This window comes from Electrona antarctica (assembly GCF_951216825.1).
Source record: "Electrona antarctica genome assembly, chromosome: 22".
Lineage (NCBI taxonomy): Eukaryota > Metazoa > Chordata > Actinopteri > Myctophiformes > Myctophidae > Electrona > Electrona antarctica.
In genome coordinates, this window is record NC_136805.1 from 34,712,660 (window position 1) to 34,733,222 (window position 20,563).

The 20,563-nt window shown below is 43.0% G+C and overlaps 1 protein-coding gene across 2 annotated transcripts in view; it reads left to right on the forward strand.

Annotated features, from left to right (window-relative positions):
- polr3a (polymerase (RNA) III (DNA directed) polypeptide A) overlaps positions 1 to 20,563 on the forward strand; it is a 60,406-nt gene that overhangs the window by 11,996 nt on the left and 27,847 nt on the right. For both annotated transcript variants that reach the window (XM_079493072.1, XM_079493073.1), the window contains exons 12-18: positions 6,557 to 6,626; positions 8,409 to 8,536; positions 9,022 to 9,160; positions 9,487 to 9,651; positions 14,101 to 14,273; positions 15,782 to 15,893; positions 17,969 to 18,087. In XM_079493072.1, coding sequence (XP_079349198.1) covers positions 6,557 to 6,626; positions 8,409 to 8,536; positions 9,022 to 9,160; positions 9,487 to 9,651; positions 14,101 to 14,273; positions 15,782 to 15,893; positions 17,969 to 18,087 — 906 coding nt within the window. The remainder of the gene's footprint in view (positions 1 to 6,556; positions 6,627 to 8,408; positions 8,537 to 9,021; positions 9,161 to 9,486; positions 9,652 to 14,100; positions 14,274 to 15,781; positions 15,894 to 17,968; positions 18,088 to 20,563) is intronic.

Genomic DNA, 20,563 nt, shown 5'->3' on the forward strand with positions numbered 1-20,563 from the left:
ATCCAGCTCAGATACAGTCACATTACTACTAATTTGAATGTTGATGGTGGACTCAATACTACGTAGCTACAGCAGCAATAAACATGTATTATCGAATTTCATTTACTGCTAGTCCACCACTTCTCAATGCTCTTTCTGACTCAACCAGGCAGCTATGCTCAGCTCTAACGTACAACTCTAACTCTCAGTAAGCATATGTGTGTTTGTGCAACTATCTATTGCGTAGATATCTTATCTCTGAACACATTCTTATATGTCTCTTTAGTATGGCATCATCAAACAATACCGTTGTTCAGAACTAATCGCATAACTGCAACAGAACATGATTTAGAATATCCTCCTATGCTATTATTCCACCAGGAAACATCAAGTTGTTGCATAACTTACCCACGTAACACTCACAGATTTTGATACTTTTTCCTGCAAATACAGCAAGATAACATTCGGCGTACATGCACAATTTCAACCCATGCACAATTTCAACACATGCACAATTTCAATTTAGTCAATTTCGTTAGTAACACCATGCCACAAACATATGAGAGAAATCAATCTCATGTTCCATCAATCTGGATCGCCTCCACCATGGACCTAAGAAACTTGGATCAGAATATTCATACAGGAAACATAACAATTTTAGTACACTCTTACATACTTTTGTTTGTTTCAAGGCGTCCCTCGAAACAAACCCCTTTTATCACACGTATATGAATAATGTTTACAGTGAAACACATACCTTGTCCTATTTTAAATACACCATATACTTCTATTTCTCATATGATACTCCACCTTGGGGTGTCCAAAAAATAGATCACAATATGACCTATTTTGTCAATGGGTTCTTCTCTTCCTGCCCAAATCCTTATTCAGCTCATACCTGCTCTTACTACTGTAGCCTACTTATTAATGTATCCTTCTACTGATATGTTCGCACTATTGGTGAGATGCGAAAATACTTTCCGCTGTACTTTGCTTGTACTGTACACTGACAATCCGTTGAATCTCATCTCATCTCATCTGTGACACACATTCAATTTATCAATTCAAATTCACCGGTCTTGAAGACAAGAGTATAACACAATGTAGCGTCAACCAAACTGTCATGCATCATTACAAATACTACTCAAATCAATTGTTATTTAACAAAACTATGCCTGCAGTATACTGTACTTGCATCCTAAGTAATTCTCTAAACAATATAATGTAGAGATTGACTGATTTTACACCGTTTCAACTTCTAAGATTTTACCTTGATCATGACCTTCATGACTACAGAGCGTAATTACTGCACACACATGCTGAAGTGATTCAATGATCTATCTCACTTATCTAGTACTATAGGCCTACTATTGAACTCCACCAATGTATTAGTATTGTAGTATCTGACCCTGTGCAGCTGATCATAGTATGCCTTTACATTCTCAACATAGCATCACCCATAACATCACCCTCCCCAGGCTAATCAAAACACAGCTGGCCTACCATCATGGAGATAAGAAACACAGCTGCCCTGGTGCTTCTTGGAAGGTTCAACCAGGTCAACCCAAATTCCTTGACAATAGGCTACTCCTAAAGCTTGATCACAATCTGATCATGTAAACAGGTTACATCAGTACAGTATGTCTTAAATTTAACTCATACAGCCAATACATCAATAACAGCCATGTAATCAATAGACCTTTTTGCTAAAACTACTCATAACTTCGGCACCACTAACTGAACTACATTAACTTGTACTTTCACTATACCTTGGTCTGAATTTTTAGCCGAATGAAGCCCCTAGGCAGCACTTAAACAATATCTCCAGAAGGGGGTTTTATTATCTCTGCTATTGACCATATGTCACAGGAACTTAGATAAGTGCCCTGAAACAGCTGGAAATCCCTTTGTTTACTGATAAGATCATTTTACGTCCTGCATGGGACACAAAAAGTCAAACTCTGTTTTTAAGAGTTTGCCAGTTGTCAGTGAGATTGACAACCAATTCACAGTATTTATCACTACTATATTTTTAGTAAATACAACCTATTTTTGTTTTATAGCAGCCATAAGTGGAACAAATGCAATCCTGTACTCACAATTGATCCCAATGCACACCTGTCAGCTTCACCTCACCCCTCCTTCATCAGAGAGAAACCCAATCAGGCACAAAAATAGCACTTCTGTCGCAATTCAGTTGTCACAAACGCGTACTCCTTCATGTCGGGATTCCGATTCAAGAATCTTTGTTTCCTTCAGATTCCGATCGTATCATTGTCCAGTGATCCCCCATCACTGTGTGCCACAATGTTCCATCTCAATGTCAGTGCATCAATGTCCATGCTCAGTTCCCAATGTTCAGTTCGTTCTCATCTCAACCCTGACACAGAGTTGCACCCTCATACTGGAAAAAACAAAACCAGTAGTTTGGCCCGTACATGCGGTATCCTCTTTCCAACGGAACAGGATGAGGTGTTGTCGACAGCTGTACATTTATTTTTGCGTAATATTGCAATCCACTGTACACTAAAGTTTGCAATTATAGCTGCTATATTCTATTCCATATTTAACTTTTGGGTTCCTGTCCTTAAAATAATGTCATCAAATCAATCACTGTCACAAGCTATCAGCATGTGGGCATACTTATTTTATTTTATGCAAATCTGTATATACTTTAAGACATAGGCCTACTGTAGATTACACTTTAAGACATACTGTAGATTACAACCCAACACAAACTGGGTATACTTATGACTTACACTACATTTTTTTACACTTTAAGTCCTTAAATAGAACACCAGCTGGTTCTCCCTATACTGACTAAAACACTAGCCCCAGGCATTATTTGTGTACCACATGGAGTGAAGACTCCACATTCTTTGCATCTTTTCTGCTTTCACAGGCCGACGGCTTGGAGCTTACTTTACTACTCCCCCAGCCCATTTTACGTTCTTAAATTAACCTTAACACTACGAGTTGGCCTAGGGGTGAAAAGGACGCAATATACTGTAGGTGGTAAATGAAGGTTCGTTATATTGTAGGCCTTTTATTGGGCTTTTAAGGATCACTATTATGGGTCCATAAAACATTTTCAGCTCTTTTGAATGCATTGATTGCATACACTGCTCTGTAATATTTTCGGCCTATTCGGTGTTCCTCTATCCTAATCTTACCTATCCATTCTGTTTTACCTTAAACATTTTAACATTACCATACTGTTTGGCATTTTTCTTTTCTCCAATCTGTCTACAATTAAACAACGTGCTTATAATAACTAGGTTCGCGCGCACGCAGTAGATATGTCATTTAAAAAAACTTTCTTTCAGTCTCAAGTAATCTTTATCTCAATCTCACTCCACTAACTGTCACACTGTCCAATTTACTATTGAGCAGACGCTCTTAATTCAGAGCGATTTACAACATGAATATCCAGGGGCATACTTATACATCAAGCTGCGTATATTACAGAAAACCAGGTGATAGCCTCCTGACCTATACTGTATGGTGCATGGCTTAGCAAGGCTCACTTCTCTAGGAACTAAAGAGCCACTTAATTTTAAACACTTAAACTAACTTTTAATATCAATCAGGGCATGGCCTGCCTGGGGAATTTAGATTAAATTCTTTCTACATAAAACAATTTTAAATTTCACGACAACTCCCCTTAAAAGGGAACCGTAATAGCCCTCAGGGGCTAACTACCATGCCATGTTAAGGATAAATAAGTCTATATTAGACAGTCACTTGATCAAAATGAAGTGATAACTGGTAAACCAGTCATCGATGCTACTCTTTCATCAAGGCTACTATTAGCCCCACACTCAGAATAACTGAGTGAGGTAATAGACTAAAACTATTTTGACTACCATTTTCACCTTGACTACTCTAGCCCACATTTCGACACAGAAACTGTACATAATGCACCTAAATATCTTCTCCTGGCCCTAAAAATGTTCTTCACAAGTTTGAGCATTTTCACTCATACACATACTGTAGGTACTATTTACTTCCTTATTTTTATCCCTATTTGGAACTATTTCCATTTTCTCGTCTCGAGAATCATATGACATCATATGATTTAAAACGTATTACTTTACCTTAATATATCTCTATATCAATTCTCATATCTTCATTTTCATTCTAGGCTGTTAACTATTTAACATCCCTTTTTCACAATTTCCTCTCACACTCCTTTTCTGTCTCTCACACACTCACATACAGCAGACCACTCCATTCAACACTCAATCAGTTTTCATGACAGACCATTCACATTCATTTTCAAATGATATATCCATACATAGCGCTTCACAATTGTTTTATGCTTCTGTTAGCAAAGGTACCCTAGTATAAGGCGAGGATCAACCTCCCTTCTCAGTAGCTACGAAGTTAGGCAAGACAACTTGTCTCCCTTTTAGGCCATACATTTAACACTCACAGACAATACACACACACACACACACTCTGGCTAGCCAATTTTTTTTGTTGCTTCATAAAACAACAGGATACCCCAGGCAGGATCAAGTCCCCCTTTTTAGACAGCAGGCAACGTAATGAGTGATTTATTGAATAGACTATTCTTTTTTCCAAATGTACACTAGTACCATTTGTCAGACCTCCTTGTCTAACCATCTTGAGTCATTCAACCAACCAAACACTGTTCCTCCGTCTCTCATGGCATGCACATGAAAGGCAAAACTTTCGTTTCCCTCTTTTAAATAGGCCATCAAAAAATGCCTATCGTGATCACAACCAAATTTCATCACTAATACCTTAAAACCCTGAATAAAAGCAATACCTCATTTCCTGAACATCCAAACAGACACCCATATACTCACTTGAGCGCGTCGTCGGCCCAGCCCGAAAGAATGAACTTACTCACCAAGCCGACGACCGCCAAGTCCAGCATAATCTCGGTGGGAAACCTCCAAAATGTTATGGCAATCTGTGGGACACATGCTCAGGAAGACATAATAATGAGGCAACACAAGGATTCATAGTTTGGAAGTATTAGGATTTTACTCGAGTAAGGAGTCAGGAACTTACATGACCAATTCAATGCAACGGAAGACCCCAGTCTGACTCAAAAAGTTAACATAGGCTCACAGCCTTTATAGTTTCACTCCCACAAGAGACAACCCCCACATAGCCCTAAGGAATTTGGGACAGTAACAAAGTAACCAAAACAGCACCACAGGGGTGTCACAGATAAGATAACATCAGAGTGCAATAAAGGGGTATTATTATATGTTTGCAGTCTAAATTTCTATGACAGCTTCTCCTGGTGAGAGCAGGGGTGGACCTGGTGAGACGTAAGAGGGGCCCGGACAGGAGTCAACCCACAGAGCCTAGTCCCTCCACATGCCAGAATTGTGCCTCCCAGTCCCGGCAGAGTAGTTCCGGAGTGGTTCCAACGGATTGTGTGGCCCTGGTCTTTCCCTAGTGGGTCTGATCGAGGGTAGCTACTGGGACGTCGTTCGGGACTTGATCACCCCGGCTGGGTCACCCGAGTGAGGGGTATGATGTTCGTGAGACCCGAAACCCCGATGACCTTGGGATACATCACTGAGTCCCAGGTGCATCCATGCGATGTATTTTCGTACTGGATTTCGTACTGGATATTGATTTTGGATATTGTACTATTGTGATATGGCTTAAGTGTAATCTAAATATGAATATCGGTTTGGGAAAAATCAGTATCGGCACATTCTGAAAATCAAATGATCAGAATCGGATCGGGAGGAAAACGTGATCGGGACATCCTAGCCCATTTAGAGCTGAGGCTGATTCTAAAAAAAATGTCTTCTATGTCACAGTTTTCTGAAAAAAATGTTTCTATATCAGTGGTTCTCTATATTTCATGTCAAGGACCCCAAAAATTATATGTAATTGGCCGCCGATCCCCATCTGAAAATATGTTGTTCCAGGGACCCCCCCCCCCCAGAAGCAAAGATTTGAGTTAAAAACGTTTGCTCTGAAAGAATATATATTGAAGGATTTGCACCACATTTTTCAAAAATAGCAGATCTACAAGCTTGTAGCGCGGCACTCGGTGCCGTGCTATGTATGCTAAAGTATAGGCCTAACATAATGATTAAAACACCAAAAGGGGTTCCCGTCCTGAATGGGCTAGTTATGGGTTCAACAGTTAAACCCATTAAACCCATTAAGATCTCAGGCCTTCTAAATCAGTAGTTCTCACACTTTCAAGATTGTTCAAAAATAGCAGATGTACAAGCTCGCAGCGTGGCATGAAGTGACGCACTGCGAACATATTCCGAGCTCGTAGATGCACTATTTTTATATGATTCATACTGTTGTACAACAATGTATTAAGTAGTTAATATTACTAATCGATTTAGTCAATTAGAAAAGGTATATGAAAAAAAAACATGCTTCTAAATCATTCAATCAATCACAAAAAGCACTTAATAGATTAATTACTAAGGAAATGATCAACAGTTGCAGCCCTGCTACTAGGCACAGACAGACAGACAGACAGACAGGCAGGCAGGCAGGCAGACAGACAGACAGACAGACAGACCAGACGTTCTGATATTCTTGAACCTTTTCTCCCCAGACTAAAGCCAACCTTGTGACTCCAAGAAACGGCGAGCCTCTTATTGCTGCCATTCAGGACTTCTTGACAGGTAGGCATTATGTGGGCAATCAGTGCTTCGCTGTTCATCTACGGGCTTATTACTGTACCGGTACATGGCTCCCACTGAGCTTACATTGTGTGCTTTTAACCCATTCTGGGCGGGAACCCCTTTTGGTGTTAGCATTATGTTATGCTTTAGCTATTGAAAAATAGCAGATCTACAAGCTCATAGCGCGCCACCGAGTGGCGCGCTACGAGCTTGTAGGTCTGCTATTTTTGAAAAATCGAAGAACGACTGACATAGAAACATAGCTTTTTCAGAAAACTGTCAGGATGTAGAAGACATTTTTAGAATCTGATCTGGGAATCTGATCAAAATGGGTTAAAGTGCAAAGTGATTTTTTTTTCACCTGGACACCCCCCGCCTCCCCCCCCCCCCCCCCCATCACCACCATGAGTGGCAAACCATTGAGCAGCCAGCATGGAGCATTGGAAGTTTGCATCGGAAATCACTCAACGCTCTTGCATACCACCCGTTTCTCAATTGCACATAATGATAGGACGTTGTGTTCTTCTGAAACTCTGACAATAATCAGATAGGACTTTTTTTTCGATGTATAGGCTGTCAATGCCAGGATTTTATTTTGTATTTTTTGCGTCTCAGTAGGCGTTCCAGCATATCTTCCGGGTACGATGATGTCACGTGCATACTATAGCCTCTAGTCTAGTCTATGGGATATTAAAGCAATAAGCCACCATAGGTCTCAGGTTACCGGGTATTTTATTATGGCTGAGAGGCATAGTGAGACCCGACGCCTAGCGGAGTATCTTCGACCCTTTCAGCCATTATAAAATACCCGGTAAGCTGGGACCTCGAGTGGCTTATTGCTTTTCTAAAACGGTTACATACATATAGCAATATTAACCTCAAAACTATTCACCAAAGTAGCTACACTTTGTGCCATTTTGCACCCACCAGAGCGAGCCACAGTTTTTTTACTCAGACGGGGGAATAGGAGGCACTTGATGTGCTTAGACGCCCGCACGGCCAGTGTTTGTAAGGCAATCAAGTGCTCCCCTTCCCCAGTTCAGCTACAAAGCTGCGGGATCAATGTAACACAGCTGGTTATGATATAAAGTGATTGAAGGTGTGGATTATCGTGAGATTTACCATGGCAAACCAGCCAATCAGAATCAAGTATTGGGACTGTTTTAGAAACTAAAATACTCAATGGACTTTACCTTCACTTTATTTTGAACCCATTAACATCTGAGGCACATTCTACAAATGCCTTCTGAATCAGCAGTTTCAAGATTTAAAAAAAATATGTTCAAAAATAGAAGGTGTACAAACTGTACAAGCTCACAGCGTGGCACGGAAGTGGCACACTGTGAGCTATTTTTAAATTGCCCGACGCTAAAATACAAAAAGAGTTTAATTAATATGATTGATTAACATTAATTTAAAAGACGAATGATTCATTGATGGCTGACTGAAAGCATTTGTTCTCTGTTCTCTGCCTGAAGAGGGAGCAATTGGGCCTCATATGCTGTCTGTAGGAGCCTATCTGCTGACCCTGAAAGACACCTTCTTTATAATATACTGTCTGTTGTCATCCTCCTGTAGGAGCCTATCTGCTGACGCTGAAAGACACCTTCTTTATAATAATACTGTCTGTTGTCATCCTCCTCTAGGAGCCTATCTGCTGACGCTGAAAGACACCTTCTTTATAATAATACTGTCTGTTGTCATCCTCCTCTAGGAGCCTATCTGCTGACGCTGAAAGACACCTTCTTTATAATAATACTGTCTGTTGTCCTCCTCCTGTAGGAGCCTATCTGCTGACGCTGAAAGACACCTTCTTCGACCGGTCTAAAGCCTGTCAGTTAATAGCGTCCATCCTGGTGGGCATGGACGAGAAGGTCAAGGTCGCTATGCCCCACCCCTCAATACTGAAGGTACCTGAGTCTAGATCACTCTCCCCCACCCCTCAATACTGAAGGTACCTGAGTCTAGATCACTCTCCCCCACCCCTCAATACTGAAGGTACCTGAGTCTAGATCACTCTCCCCACCCCTCAATACTGACTGTACCTGAGTCTAGATCACTCTCCCCCACCCCTCAATACTGAAGGTACCTGAGTCTAGATCACTCTCCCCCACCCCTCAATACTGAAGGTACCTGAGTCTAGACCACTCTCCCCACCCCTCAATACTGAAGGTACCTGAGTCTAGATCACTCTCCCCCACCCCTCAATACTGAAGGTACCTGAGTCTAGATCACTCTCCCCCACCCCTCAATACTGAAGGTACCTGCAACTAGAAATTTGACCGAGCACATTTTCACTTGTGATTGAGTAACGTTTGAAGTGGCGTAGTGCAGTCGAGTCCTTGGTCGTCCACTATGTTGCTGACTACAGATTAACATGTTGTTATTGTTGCAGCCCATGGCTCTGTGGACAGGCAAGCAGATCTTCAGCCTCATCCTGAAGCCCAGTAAGGAGTGTCCGGTCAAGGCCAACCTTCGCACCAAGGGCAAGCAGTACTGTGGCAGCGGAGAAGACCTCTGCTACAACGACTCATGTGAGTTCCACGGTTTGTGCGCAGGTGAAAATGTACCCTAAAATTATCCAATCGAAAGTCCTATTTTATACTTTGCCGTACAGCAGTATAGCCCGGCTTGTAGTTTTCCCCCAAAACGTTTTTTCGTCTCAAATGAATGGGCACATGAAGAGCACAGTTTTGGTAGGTAACCAACTTTTTTTTCAAATCAAGGCCCATTATTTATTCTGCATTTGAACCATGGAGCACCATTTGATGAGATTTTAGCCTTGCAGTCGACCCAAAACCCCCGAAGCACAGTTTCTAACCTGAGACACTGTTTGATGTGTCACTATATCTATCCACAGTCGTAGTGATCCAGAACAGTGAGCTGATGTGTGGGACCATGGACAAGGGCACGCTGGGCTCCGGCTCCAAGAAGAACATCTTCTACATCCTCCTGAGAGACTGGGGACAGCTGGAGGCCGCCAACGCCATGTCCCGCCTGGCCCGGCTGGCCCCCTGCTACCTCTGTAAGGTTCCTAAAAACTAGTGTTGTTTATGGCCCGGCTGGCCCCCTGCTACCTCTGTAAGGTTCCTAAAAACTAAGTGTTGTTTATGGCCCGGCTGGCCCCCTGCTACCTCTGTAAGGTTCCTAAAAACTAGTGTTGTTCATGGCCCGGCTGGCCCCCTGCTACCTCTGTAAGGTTCCTAAAAACTAGTGTTGTTCATGGCCCGGCTGGCCCCCTGCTACCTCTGTAAGGTTCCTAAAAACTAGTGTTGTTTATGGCCCGTCTGGCCCCCTGCTACCTCTGTAAGGTTCCTAAAAACTAGTGTTGTTCATGGCCCGTCTGGCCCCCTGCTACCTCTGTAAGGTTCCTAAAAACTAAGTGTTGTTTATGGCCCGTCTGGCCCCCTGCTACCTCTGTAAGGTTCCTAAAAACTAAGTGTTGTTTATGGCCCGGCTGGCCCCCTGCTACCTCTGTAAGGTTCCTAAAAACTAGTGTTGTTTATGGCCCGGCTGGCCCCCTGCTACCTCTGTAAGGTTCCTAAAAACTAAGTGTTTATGGCCTGGCTGGCCCCCTGCTACCTCTGTAAGGTTCCTAAAAACTAAGTGTTGTTTATGGCCCGGCTGGCCCCCTGCTACCTCTGTAAGGTTCCTAAAAACGAGTGTTGTTTATGGCCCGGCTGGCCCCCTGCTACCTCTGTAAGGTTCCTAAAAACTAGTGTTGTTTATGACCCGGCTGGCCCCCTGCTACCTCTGTAAGGTTCCTAAAAACTAGTGTTGTTTATGGCCCGGCTGGCCCCCTGCTACCTCTGTAAGGTTCCTGCAAAGACCACATGTGTTCATTCAAACTTATATTTATTGCCCTCATTTGCAGTGTCGTCGAGATACATTTTCTCATCAATAGTGGCAACGTTTCCCTATCATGTGATATAATACAAAATACATGTTTCAAAGCCGTTGCAGACACTTGTGGGTAGGTCTGGAATCAAATATTTAAAATGACCGTATGTTATGGGAGAACAGACCTTCAATTTAAACTGTAGGTCATTCCACGACGTTGTAACAATCTGCCTTTTCGTTCGAAAGGTGAATGGAAAAAAGACGGGATCGGCAGGTTCTTAGGTTAATGAAACTCACATATTTAATAACTACATAAATCAATCGGGCAATACAATACACTTGCTTCTGACCCTATACCAAAATAATAAACAAACAAACAAATCAATACTCAATTCCCCAATCCCCTTTCAACCTAACAAAGTCCCGACGTCAGTTGTAAACAACAAACAAAACAAGTTCGTCACGCGAGGCAGGCACTTTAAATCAAGAACGGTCCCGCGACCGTCCTCCTCTCAGCACGCTCCCACAGTATAGTTCCTCAGATCCACATGAAGCGCAAATTAGGGGTACCCCAAACTATAATACCAACAGAACATGGGTTTATCTCACCTCGTTGACCGGCAGTTCATTCATGGATCCAGCGCCGATGACGCAGTCTCCCCAGCGTCCCAACACGGCCGCTTATTCCGTGCTTAGCTGAGCTCGACAGTTTGTATGTTTAGGCTGCAGGTTACCAGTAGTTAGTTAATGTAACTTTGACACTAACTACAGACCCTGGCGCCTCTGAGATCTCCTCCTTCCACACCCGTTCACACTAGTACACAGGTCTCTTCTCTTCCTGCACCACACCCTCTATTTGTCAAGTGCGTGTGGCAGCTAATCAGGCCCATTACCTCCCACATGAATTGGAAGTGCTCATATCACAGGGTTTCGCATGTATTCATATCACACGTATACAACCACACACACATTGAAAAAGCAGATAATAATAACATAATGTGCATTTGTCACAACGTGGTTGGGACAATAAAACAAAAGGCTGTATTCACCAACTCTGTGTTTACATTGGGGACCTTTAGTGTGAGACTGTGAGCTAGTCACTGGAGCGTGTCCTATATGTTACTACAGGATTCCAATCCTGTGGATGTGGAGTCGTATAGACAAATCCACAGAGCGCTGCACTGTAGTTGAGGTTTCATTATTGCTAGAGTTGTGCCTATACCGATACTGGTATCGGGTATCGGGCCGATACCACCCTCAAGTACTCGTACTCTGAACCGGCCCCAATACTCTGACCCGAGTACCAAAACATCCAATTGACACTAGGCTGAACGAATGCAACGGGAGCAAGTCTGACCCATTGTTTACAACACTGCAGCAAATCGCCAAAAACAGACGATCTACAAGCATAAATGACAACTGACAAGTGTAGATCGGAGATCCATCTGCATCTATGAGAAAAAAGGGATAAAATAAGTGGTTATTCAACAAAAATAAAAAGTACTCATATCGGTACTCGGTATCGGCGAGTACTAAAAATTAAGTACTTGTACTTGTACTCTGTCTGAAAAAAATGGTATTGGGACAACTCTTAATTATTGCCGCTTGACACCTAGGACCTGGGACGTCGGGACAATAACATTGTCACAATTATTGTGACCGAAATAATTGCGATTTACGACATTATTGCGATAATAAAAATATAATTACAACTCTTCAAATGTCACTTTTGTTAACACCTTGAACCCCAGCATCATCCCTTTTCTGGGTTGGAACGTTTGTCAAAAATAGCCGATCTACAAGCATCTCACAACACGTCACAATACCAAGATAGGCGCCTTTTACCATTATAGGGGGTTTAAGTGGTATGCAGCTCGGCAAATAAAAGGTGGATTGATCCCAGTGCGCGACGGAGGACAATGACACGATAAATGAAATCTCTGCGATACGATTATTGTGAGCGTTTTTTTAGCACATTTAAACGATTATCGTCCCATCCCTATTTATGATTGCTGCTCTGTGGATTGGTCTATATACTGTACTATACCTCTTACTGCACCATTTGAAAGACCACTGTTTCCCAAACAGTGGTCTTTCAAATGCAACCCCGCATGTGGGTCATGGACCAATGTTTATGGGTCGCGAGTAAATACCCCCTTTATTTATCATGTCCATTCCCAAGATTGGGTATGGCAGGGGGTGAACTTCACCAAGGCTGACAGATGCCTTTGCCCAGCAGCAAGTTTCAAGTCTCACAAACAGTAGTTCCACACCTTTTCAACATGAATGGCAGTGAGTGTGAAGCGGGGGGGGGGGGGGGGAGGGGTGTAAGCAAAGACCGATTTCCTATTTAATGGACTCTCACTTTCCTTTCCTCTCTCTCTCTCTCTCTCTCTCTCTCTCTCACTCCCCCTCTGGGCGTGCAGACTGCAGAGCTTAACACTTGACTGTGATTGAACTCGCTGCACCCATCCATACCGCACCAATCCATAGGATTCATTCTGTGTTCCTTCCTCCTGCTATCCTTGACTTGATTACCTGTAATTAGAAGACATAATATTCATAGCCTCAACCATTATTTATAGTCCCCCCCCCCCCCCGGGACCTGTTCTTGCCAACTACGTTTATAAGCGTAGACATATAATCCATATATGAACGCGTGGTCGGTCTGTTTACCTTTTAGCATTGCTCCGGCTAGTAGGCTAGAATAGCCCTCCTCCTTCACCAACAGCAATGTTTTTTTTAAATCCAGCTCTGTTGAGCCTCCATTATAACCCGATTTTCAAAGTGCCGTATCTCCAAAGGTTCGAGAGCTGTCCATGGCTGGCACGCACCCGATGATCGTAAATCATTTGTGATTTTGTATCGCATCGCATCGAAAATGTAGCTGGTTGTTCTGCTAGCTAAAGGCTGTGGGCTGTGTTGTGATGAGTCGTTCCACTTCCGGAAGCCCCCACCTTCCTGTTTAACCCGGAAGGACAACAAGCTCCGTAACATTGGAGTCAATGAGCGCCAGTGAAGCGGTCAAACGTTTTGAACACTAGATGGCAGCAAAGGATTTAATTAATCAAGAGAAGTGCACAGCGATATATCAGGTCTTTTTAAGGCCATTTTATGAAACAACACCAGAATTGCAATTATTTGCCCAAGCTTTCATCCTGAATCGTTCTAACTGAGGACGGTGACGCTAAGGGTGGTTCTGTCGGAACTTCAGTCGACTGACCCGAGTCGTCACATTTACAGTTAGAGACCCGAGACCAGATTCTACAAAATGTCTTCTAAATCAGGACCGTTTTGTGAAAAACCTGTTTCTACATCAGTGGTTCTCAAACTATTTCATGTCAAGGATGGAGGACCCCCAGAATGTTATATATTTTGCCGCACGCCGACCTCCATCTCAAAATATGTTGTTCCAGGGACCCCCCCAGAAGCAAAGACATGAGTTAAAAGCGTTCGCTATAAGCTTGTATATCTGCTATTTTTCAACGGCAAAAGTTTAAAATAACGGTTAAAAGTGGTAAAATGCCAAGGTGACACAGATGCATTCCAGGTGTTAGCGGGCAAACCCTGATTTCTACCAAATCCTGGCTATAATGTGTCGGGTGTCGTTTTTGGTCCCACTCTCTCTTTGCAGCCAACCGTGGCTTCTCCATCGGCATCGGCGACGTGACGCCCGGCCAGGGCCTGCTGAAGGCCAAGCAGGACCTCCTGGACGGAGGATACCGGAAGTGTGACGAGTACATCGACGCTCTGAAGACCGGCAAGCTGCAGCAGCAGCCAGGCTGCACCGCAGAGGAGACGTTGGAGGTCAGGCAACGACACACAGTTATTTGTCATAGTTATCTGCCCTTTGCATTTTTGATTAACATAAATATAGTCTTTATTCATAAAGTTCCCAACGTCCAATGCCAAAAACACAATTAAACCGTTAATCGCAATTATTTGTGTCAATTAATCGTTGATTTAATTTGTAATCGTGACAGCCGCCCACTGTCAGTGGTTCTCAAACATTTACCACCATAACCCGGAGAGTAAGGACCTGTAAGTGTCCATTTGCAGGGTTCGTACACAAGCATGAAAGTTTATGGAAAAGTATGGAATTAGATTTGTGTCAGGAAAAAAGAAGAAAAAAAAGTGTAGAAAAAAAATTGTTTTGAATTAAATTATAACACACACACATCCCCCACCAAAGTAGTTGAAAGAAAATGCGGCAATATCTCTGAAGGGGTGCATATCTTTGGTCCGACGTACTAACAGTCCGACAGGCATTAGTCAGACACTCTACCCGAAACCCTAACCTAACCCCAACCTCACAGGGAAGCCAAAGGTGAGTTTTAATCGGCAACGCATGTTCGGGAGCCACTGGTGTGTCTTAACCGGCCACATGTGTAGAAGCCACGGCTGAGTCTTAACCAGCCACGTATGTCGGACTTGGCATGCCGTTCTAACGTACAGTATGCCCCCTCTCTGAAGTGCATACAGTACATATAACATCACAAATGCTTGTCTGAACATTTATTTACGCAGTGTAGTTATTTGAACAGGAAACCATAATTGTATGCCTGCAAACCCATTCATCATCATGTCCATGAACACAGTGAATAGATTATACGATGCTTCACAGACCGCCCCGCGGGAGAGTTCCTGCAGCATCGCAGGTGTGCATTAGAATGACGATAAAGAACACTTTGTGTGATATTGTTTAATTGTCTATTAGGGGAAATAATGAGTACAGGTAGGACCGCTTCTAATCCTAACCAGGACAAAATGTATGTCATCACGGCGTCCACTTTTGGCCCTCACAAGTATAGTAATACAAGTACAAGTGCACACACGCACAGGCAGAATAGAAACATATACATTTGCCTGATATATACAGTATAAACTGCAGTTCATGCCGCCCACGTTGAACGTGCTAAAAGGATCACACACTCCTATCACACCAATTACTAACTGTACCACGCAGCCACGCACGCACGCACGCACGCACACACACACACACACACACACAGTCACACACACACACACGCACAGTTATCCCATCTCATCATCAGGGCCCTTTGTTCCCCCACTTGGTTGATGTCCTCTCATTACTGCTTTGTCATCAGCTGTGACCCACAGCTAGAACAGTACCGCATGAGAGCACAATTTCTTCTGTGGGATCACACCCCTGTGTGTGTGTGTGTGTGTGTGTGTGCGCGTGTGCGCGTGCGCGTGTGTGCGTGTGTGTGCGTGTGCGTGTGTGTGTGTGTGTGCGTGTGCGTGTGCGTGTGTGTGTGTGTGTGTGTGCGTGCGTGCACGTGCGTCCAACACAGGCTCTCATCCTGAAAGAGCTGTCAGTCATCAGAGATCACGCCGGCAGTGCGTGCCTCCGGGAATTGGACAAGAGCAACAGCCCGCTGATCATGGCTCTTTGTGGCTCCAAAGGTAAAGCCACAGAACACAATGTGAACACAGCGGTAATGAGGTCCCCGGCCGGCCGCGTGACGCCATGATCCCCTAGCCCTCAGTAGTCCTTCACCATGACAACAACACTCGGCCCAGACAAAACACTGTGAAGCTAATAAGTGGACGACAGTGACCTTTAACGCTGCGCCGACCGTAGCTCACAGCAAACACGCGCTCCAGGGGTGCGACGGGCGGTTAATGGGGCTAATGGATTATGGAAATGATCGATATAAAACGATTGTGTAGCTTAAAGCGGCACTGTGTGGGTTTTTTTTTTTTGTACCAATACAAATTAATTTTGTCTAATCTGAATTGGTAGAATATGTTAATGCAGGATGACTTTGTCTCCCCGCTCTCCTGTTGAGATGTTTAGACGTCATGTCTCATCAAGACTCGAGACACGAATTTTGACCTGATGGTCAAGATCAATTCCCCCACCCTGAGCAAGCAGGCAGGCTCAATTAGCTCAATGGTAAAAATGTCAGCACTTGCACAAGAAACCGGGTGCAAATCCGGGGCAGAAGAGTAACGTGATCTAGTGCAGCTTTAAGTTCAGGGTTAGGAGCCACTCTGAGAACCATTGTGTTCAGCAGTTGGACTTGGGGAAAAAGAGTAACGTGATCTATAATGTGAGTCTATAATGAGTATAAAGTCTATAATGAAAGCAACTCACTTCAGAGGCTCGTCACGCTCAAGAACTTCAGTTCAAACTGGGTTGTTTCAGTTTCTTGACAACATGAGCAACGAAGGAATCATCCGCTCTCACCAACAATTATAAATAAAATAAAATGAAATTAATAAAATTATTAAATACATTTAATTTAATTTAATTCATTAAATGAATTAAATGTATTTATAAATTAAAGCATCAGCGAAAATGGCTACAAGCTCTCAATGCGTCGCAGCATGAGTCATGACACATTGAGAGCTTGTAGATGGGCTATTTCCACGTATTATTTTTTCAGATCACGAGCATTTCAAGTGGTCAAACGTGCAATATGTTCGGAAGAGAATTGTTCCGATCGATCCGTGGCCGGTCAAATTCGGCCAATCGGCCGTCGCCAAATTCACTGATACGCAAATCCGATCAAAAAAGCTTAAAGCTACATCCAAAATAATGTGTCACAGCTGTCACAGCCTCTGTGGCTCCTCCCCCGCCCCAGAGTAATGAGCTGCATAAAATAGCTAGTCTGATTATCAGACTAGAGTGGGTGGGGCCTATGGGCTGGATCCAGGCTATAAAATAGCATGCATTCTCTCCTCTGTTGAACACAGAACGAGTACATTTTCGCCGACTTCATACTTGCAGAAAATGTCCATAATATGCTCTATAGTCCACACGGTTGACATTCCAACTTGCATCGTTCCATTGGCTTTTGTTGTTTCAGTTTCACCTTGCTAAAAAACATACATCCACATTGTTTTTGTTTAACAACAACTCCAGCAACAGAAACTAAACGGCCACTCGGCCCAGGTTGCCAGTTAAGCGCTTTCCAAGCAACTGGGTATATGAAAATGACCACAGGTTGGCAGGTTTGCCAACCTGTTTGCCAACCAAGTTAAAAAAATAATAAAATAAAATCGGCATCGGCCCGATCATGGAAAAAAAAGATTGGTGATCGGGATCAACCCACAAAAAACGTGATCGGAGCACCTCTTGTTCAGAAGCATCTTCCATAAAACCCTAATGGTCTGGGTAGATATTTCATATAAAAGCAAATCTGCAAAAAGCAAATCTGTGATTTCTTCACCTGGTCGACATTATTAAAACATCATCATTTTACATGTTGTGTTAATTGTTTTGGAATCGGCGACACTGTGTCCTTTCACATTGTTTCACAAATCAGACATGGTCATACGACATTGTTCAGTCGTGAGATTTTATTTTTCTTTAATCCATGCATTCTTCTTGTGTATATATATATATATTGTAACACCACTGTAATTATTGTAATAACACTGTATCTCTCCTCTCTTCTCTGAATCCCTACTGCGTCCACATCAACACACACACACACACACACACACACACACACACACACACACACACACAGGCTCTTTCATCAACATCTCCCAGATGATTGCCTGTGTGGGTCAACAGGCCATCAGTGGCTCTCGAGTGCCTGATGGCTTTGAGAATCGCTCCCTGCCTCACTTCGACAAGCACTCCAAAGTAAGGCGTTATTCATCTCCATTAATAATCCATAATGTACGTACTCTATATGATGCTGGATTATTATGTATTGGAACATACTGTACCGTCACTGTACAACCTTTTGTTCATGTTCATACTTGATCATATTACTACAGCAGTGGTTTTCAACCCTTTTCATATCATGGTCCATTATTTATTCTGCATTTGCTCTTCTTCACGTGGCTTTTCCATCTGAAATTAACCCATTTAGGCCTGACGTCGAAATTTAAAAGGATTTTTTAACGCTTTGTGTGCCCACACAACACTATTTTTCTTTTGTTTTGCAAAGACGTCCACAGACGTCTTGGGCACCGCATAGCGGTAATTCCCAGGACGTCTGTGGTCGTCTTGGGCATGTTTCTGTATCAGTGGTTCTCAATATTTCATGTCAAGGACCCCAAAAATTATATGTAATTGGCCTCCGACCCCCATCTGAAAATAATGTTGTTCCAGGGACCCCCAGAAGCAAAGATTTTAGTTAAGATGCGGCACATTTTCACGATTTTTCAAAAATAGCAGACCTACAAGCTCGTAGCGCGCCACTCGGTGGCACGCTATGAGCTTGTAGATCTGCTATTTTTGAAAATACAACACAATGCTTAAAACACCAAAAGGGGTTCCTGCCCAAAATGGGTTAACAAAGAAAAAGCTGAATAAAAGGAAATTCCAAGAAGCTGCTTATTATCAAAGGCAATCTGCCTGAAAGCTTACCTAGTGTGCCTGCATATTTAATCACATTCCTAGAATCCTTAGTCTACTCTGGGGGTGAATATTCGTAGAAAATTGATATTAGCTCGCAACTAGAGCCTGACCCATGCCATACTTGTCTTTTGTCTGATGTCGATCACGATCTTGGAGATAATAGTCCCCCTAGCCCAATGATGGCCAGTTTTGACCGATATTTTTGTATTACATTTGAAGGAAAAATAAAAATCACATATATTAACCATGCCACGTTGAAAGAGGTAAAGAATCGGGACACATCAGCTGCTTAATCGTCGTAAAACATTCAAATAGTCACCAATATATGCAATAGCGTTAAGGTTAAAAAACATGATGTTTGGGTTGCTAAGAACCCTGACACGTCACTGCCTACTTCGTCTGTAGGTAGAGCACCAATGTTAATTGTCCACTTTGTCCAATGGTGGTAACTCGTCGTCTACATTAGCCCTACCGTTATAGGAACGATGTGGTATTTTGCAACAGGTGCATCAATGGGAGACCGGCCGCACGCCATGTTCTGAGGAACAAAATAATAACAACTATAAAAAGTGCCCCTCGGGGCACAGGTCTCCACCAGGGCAGGTGAGGTTGTGGCCTCCTGGTGGCGTTATAATAGGCCAATGTGAAAAGGGTGACATTTCTTCTTACGCCTTGGATGGCAATTGGATGATTTGAGGCATTTTGTTTCAAAAAATGTGTTTTGCAAAAATCCACCTGTTGGTGGCGCTATAACAGGCCAACATATATTCCTCCGCCTAGTAGGAAAGTCTGTGAAAGATTTCACGTAAATTGCATGCTGTGTTCATGATTTGAGCCTTTTTGTTAAAAATGGGCCAATCCTGCAATCTTTGAAAGCCAATGTTAGCCAATTAGGATGGAATCTGAAATATCAGACAGATCCGTCTTGAACACATGACTATAGAGATAGTGTGTAACGATTTGTGGGACTTTTGGACAGAATCTGGAGAAAAAAAATGTGTTTTTCAACGGACGGACGGACGGACGGACGGACACACACACACACACACACACACACACACACACACACACACACACACACACACGGACACACGGACACACGGACGGAGTGAAAAACATACTCTCTCCCCATGCCTTCGGCCTGGTGGAGGCAATGATTGCATTTCATCCTTCCAATTTCCTCAAGCTGTGGGAGTAGTGAGAGTAGCTAATGTATGTATCTACCTAGAGCAGGGGTCCGGGGACCACCTGTGGTCCTTGAGGGGGTTCCAGGTGGTCCCCAGCTAAATGATGGAGAGTTGTAACCAAATGGACCCTTATAGATCTTTAACATTTTACGCTCTCTTGAGAGCAATTTTTACGCATTTTACGCTCTCAAGAGAGCGTAAAATGCGTAAAAATGCATAAAACGCTCTCTTGAGAGCGTAAAATTTAACCAAATGGACCCTTACAGGTCCATTTGGTTTCATTTCTAGAGGTATGAATCCTCCACGATGTGTCCAAATGGAGCCTTACGGGTCCATTTGGTTTCATTTCACGCTCTCTCTCAAGAGTTAAATTATTGTGAAACACACCTTCATTACTTAATTCACAAGACGTCTACACAATTAGGGAATGTATAATAATTGTTATCAATACAGCATGGAAATGTGGAGAAATTCTAATCCAACGACAACAAAACACCCACGTTTTGTGTCTGAGAGGCTAAATCTCATCAAATGCCAAATAAATAATAATTGATTGAAACAGGTTG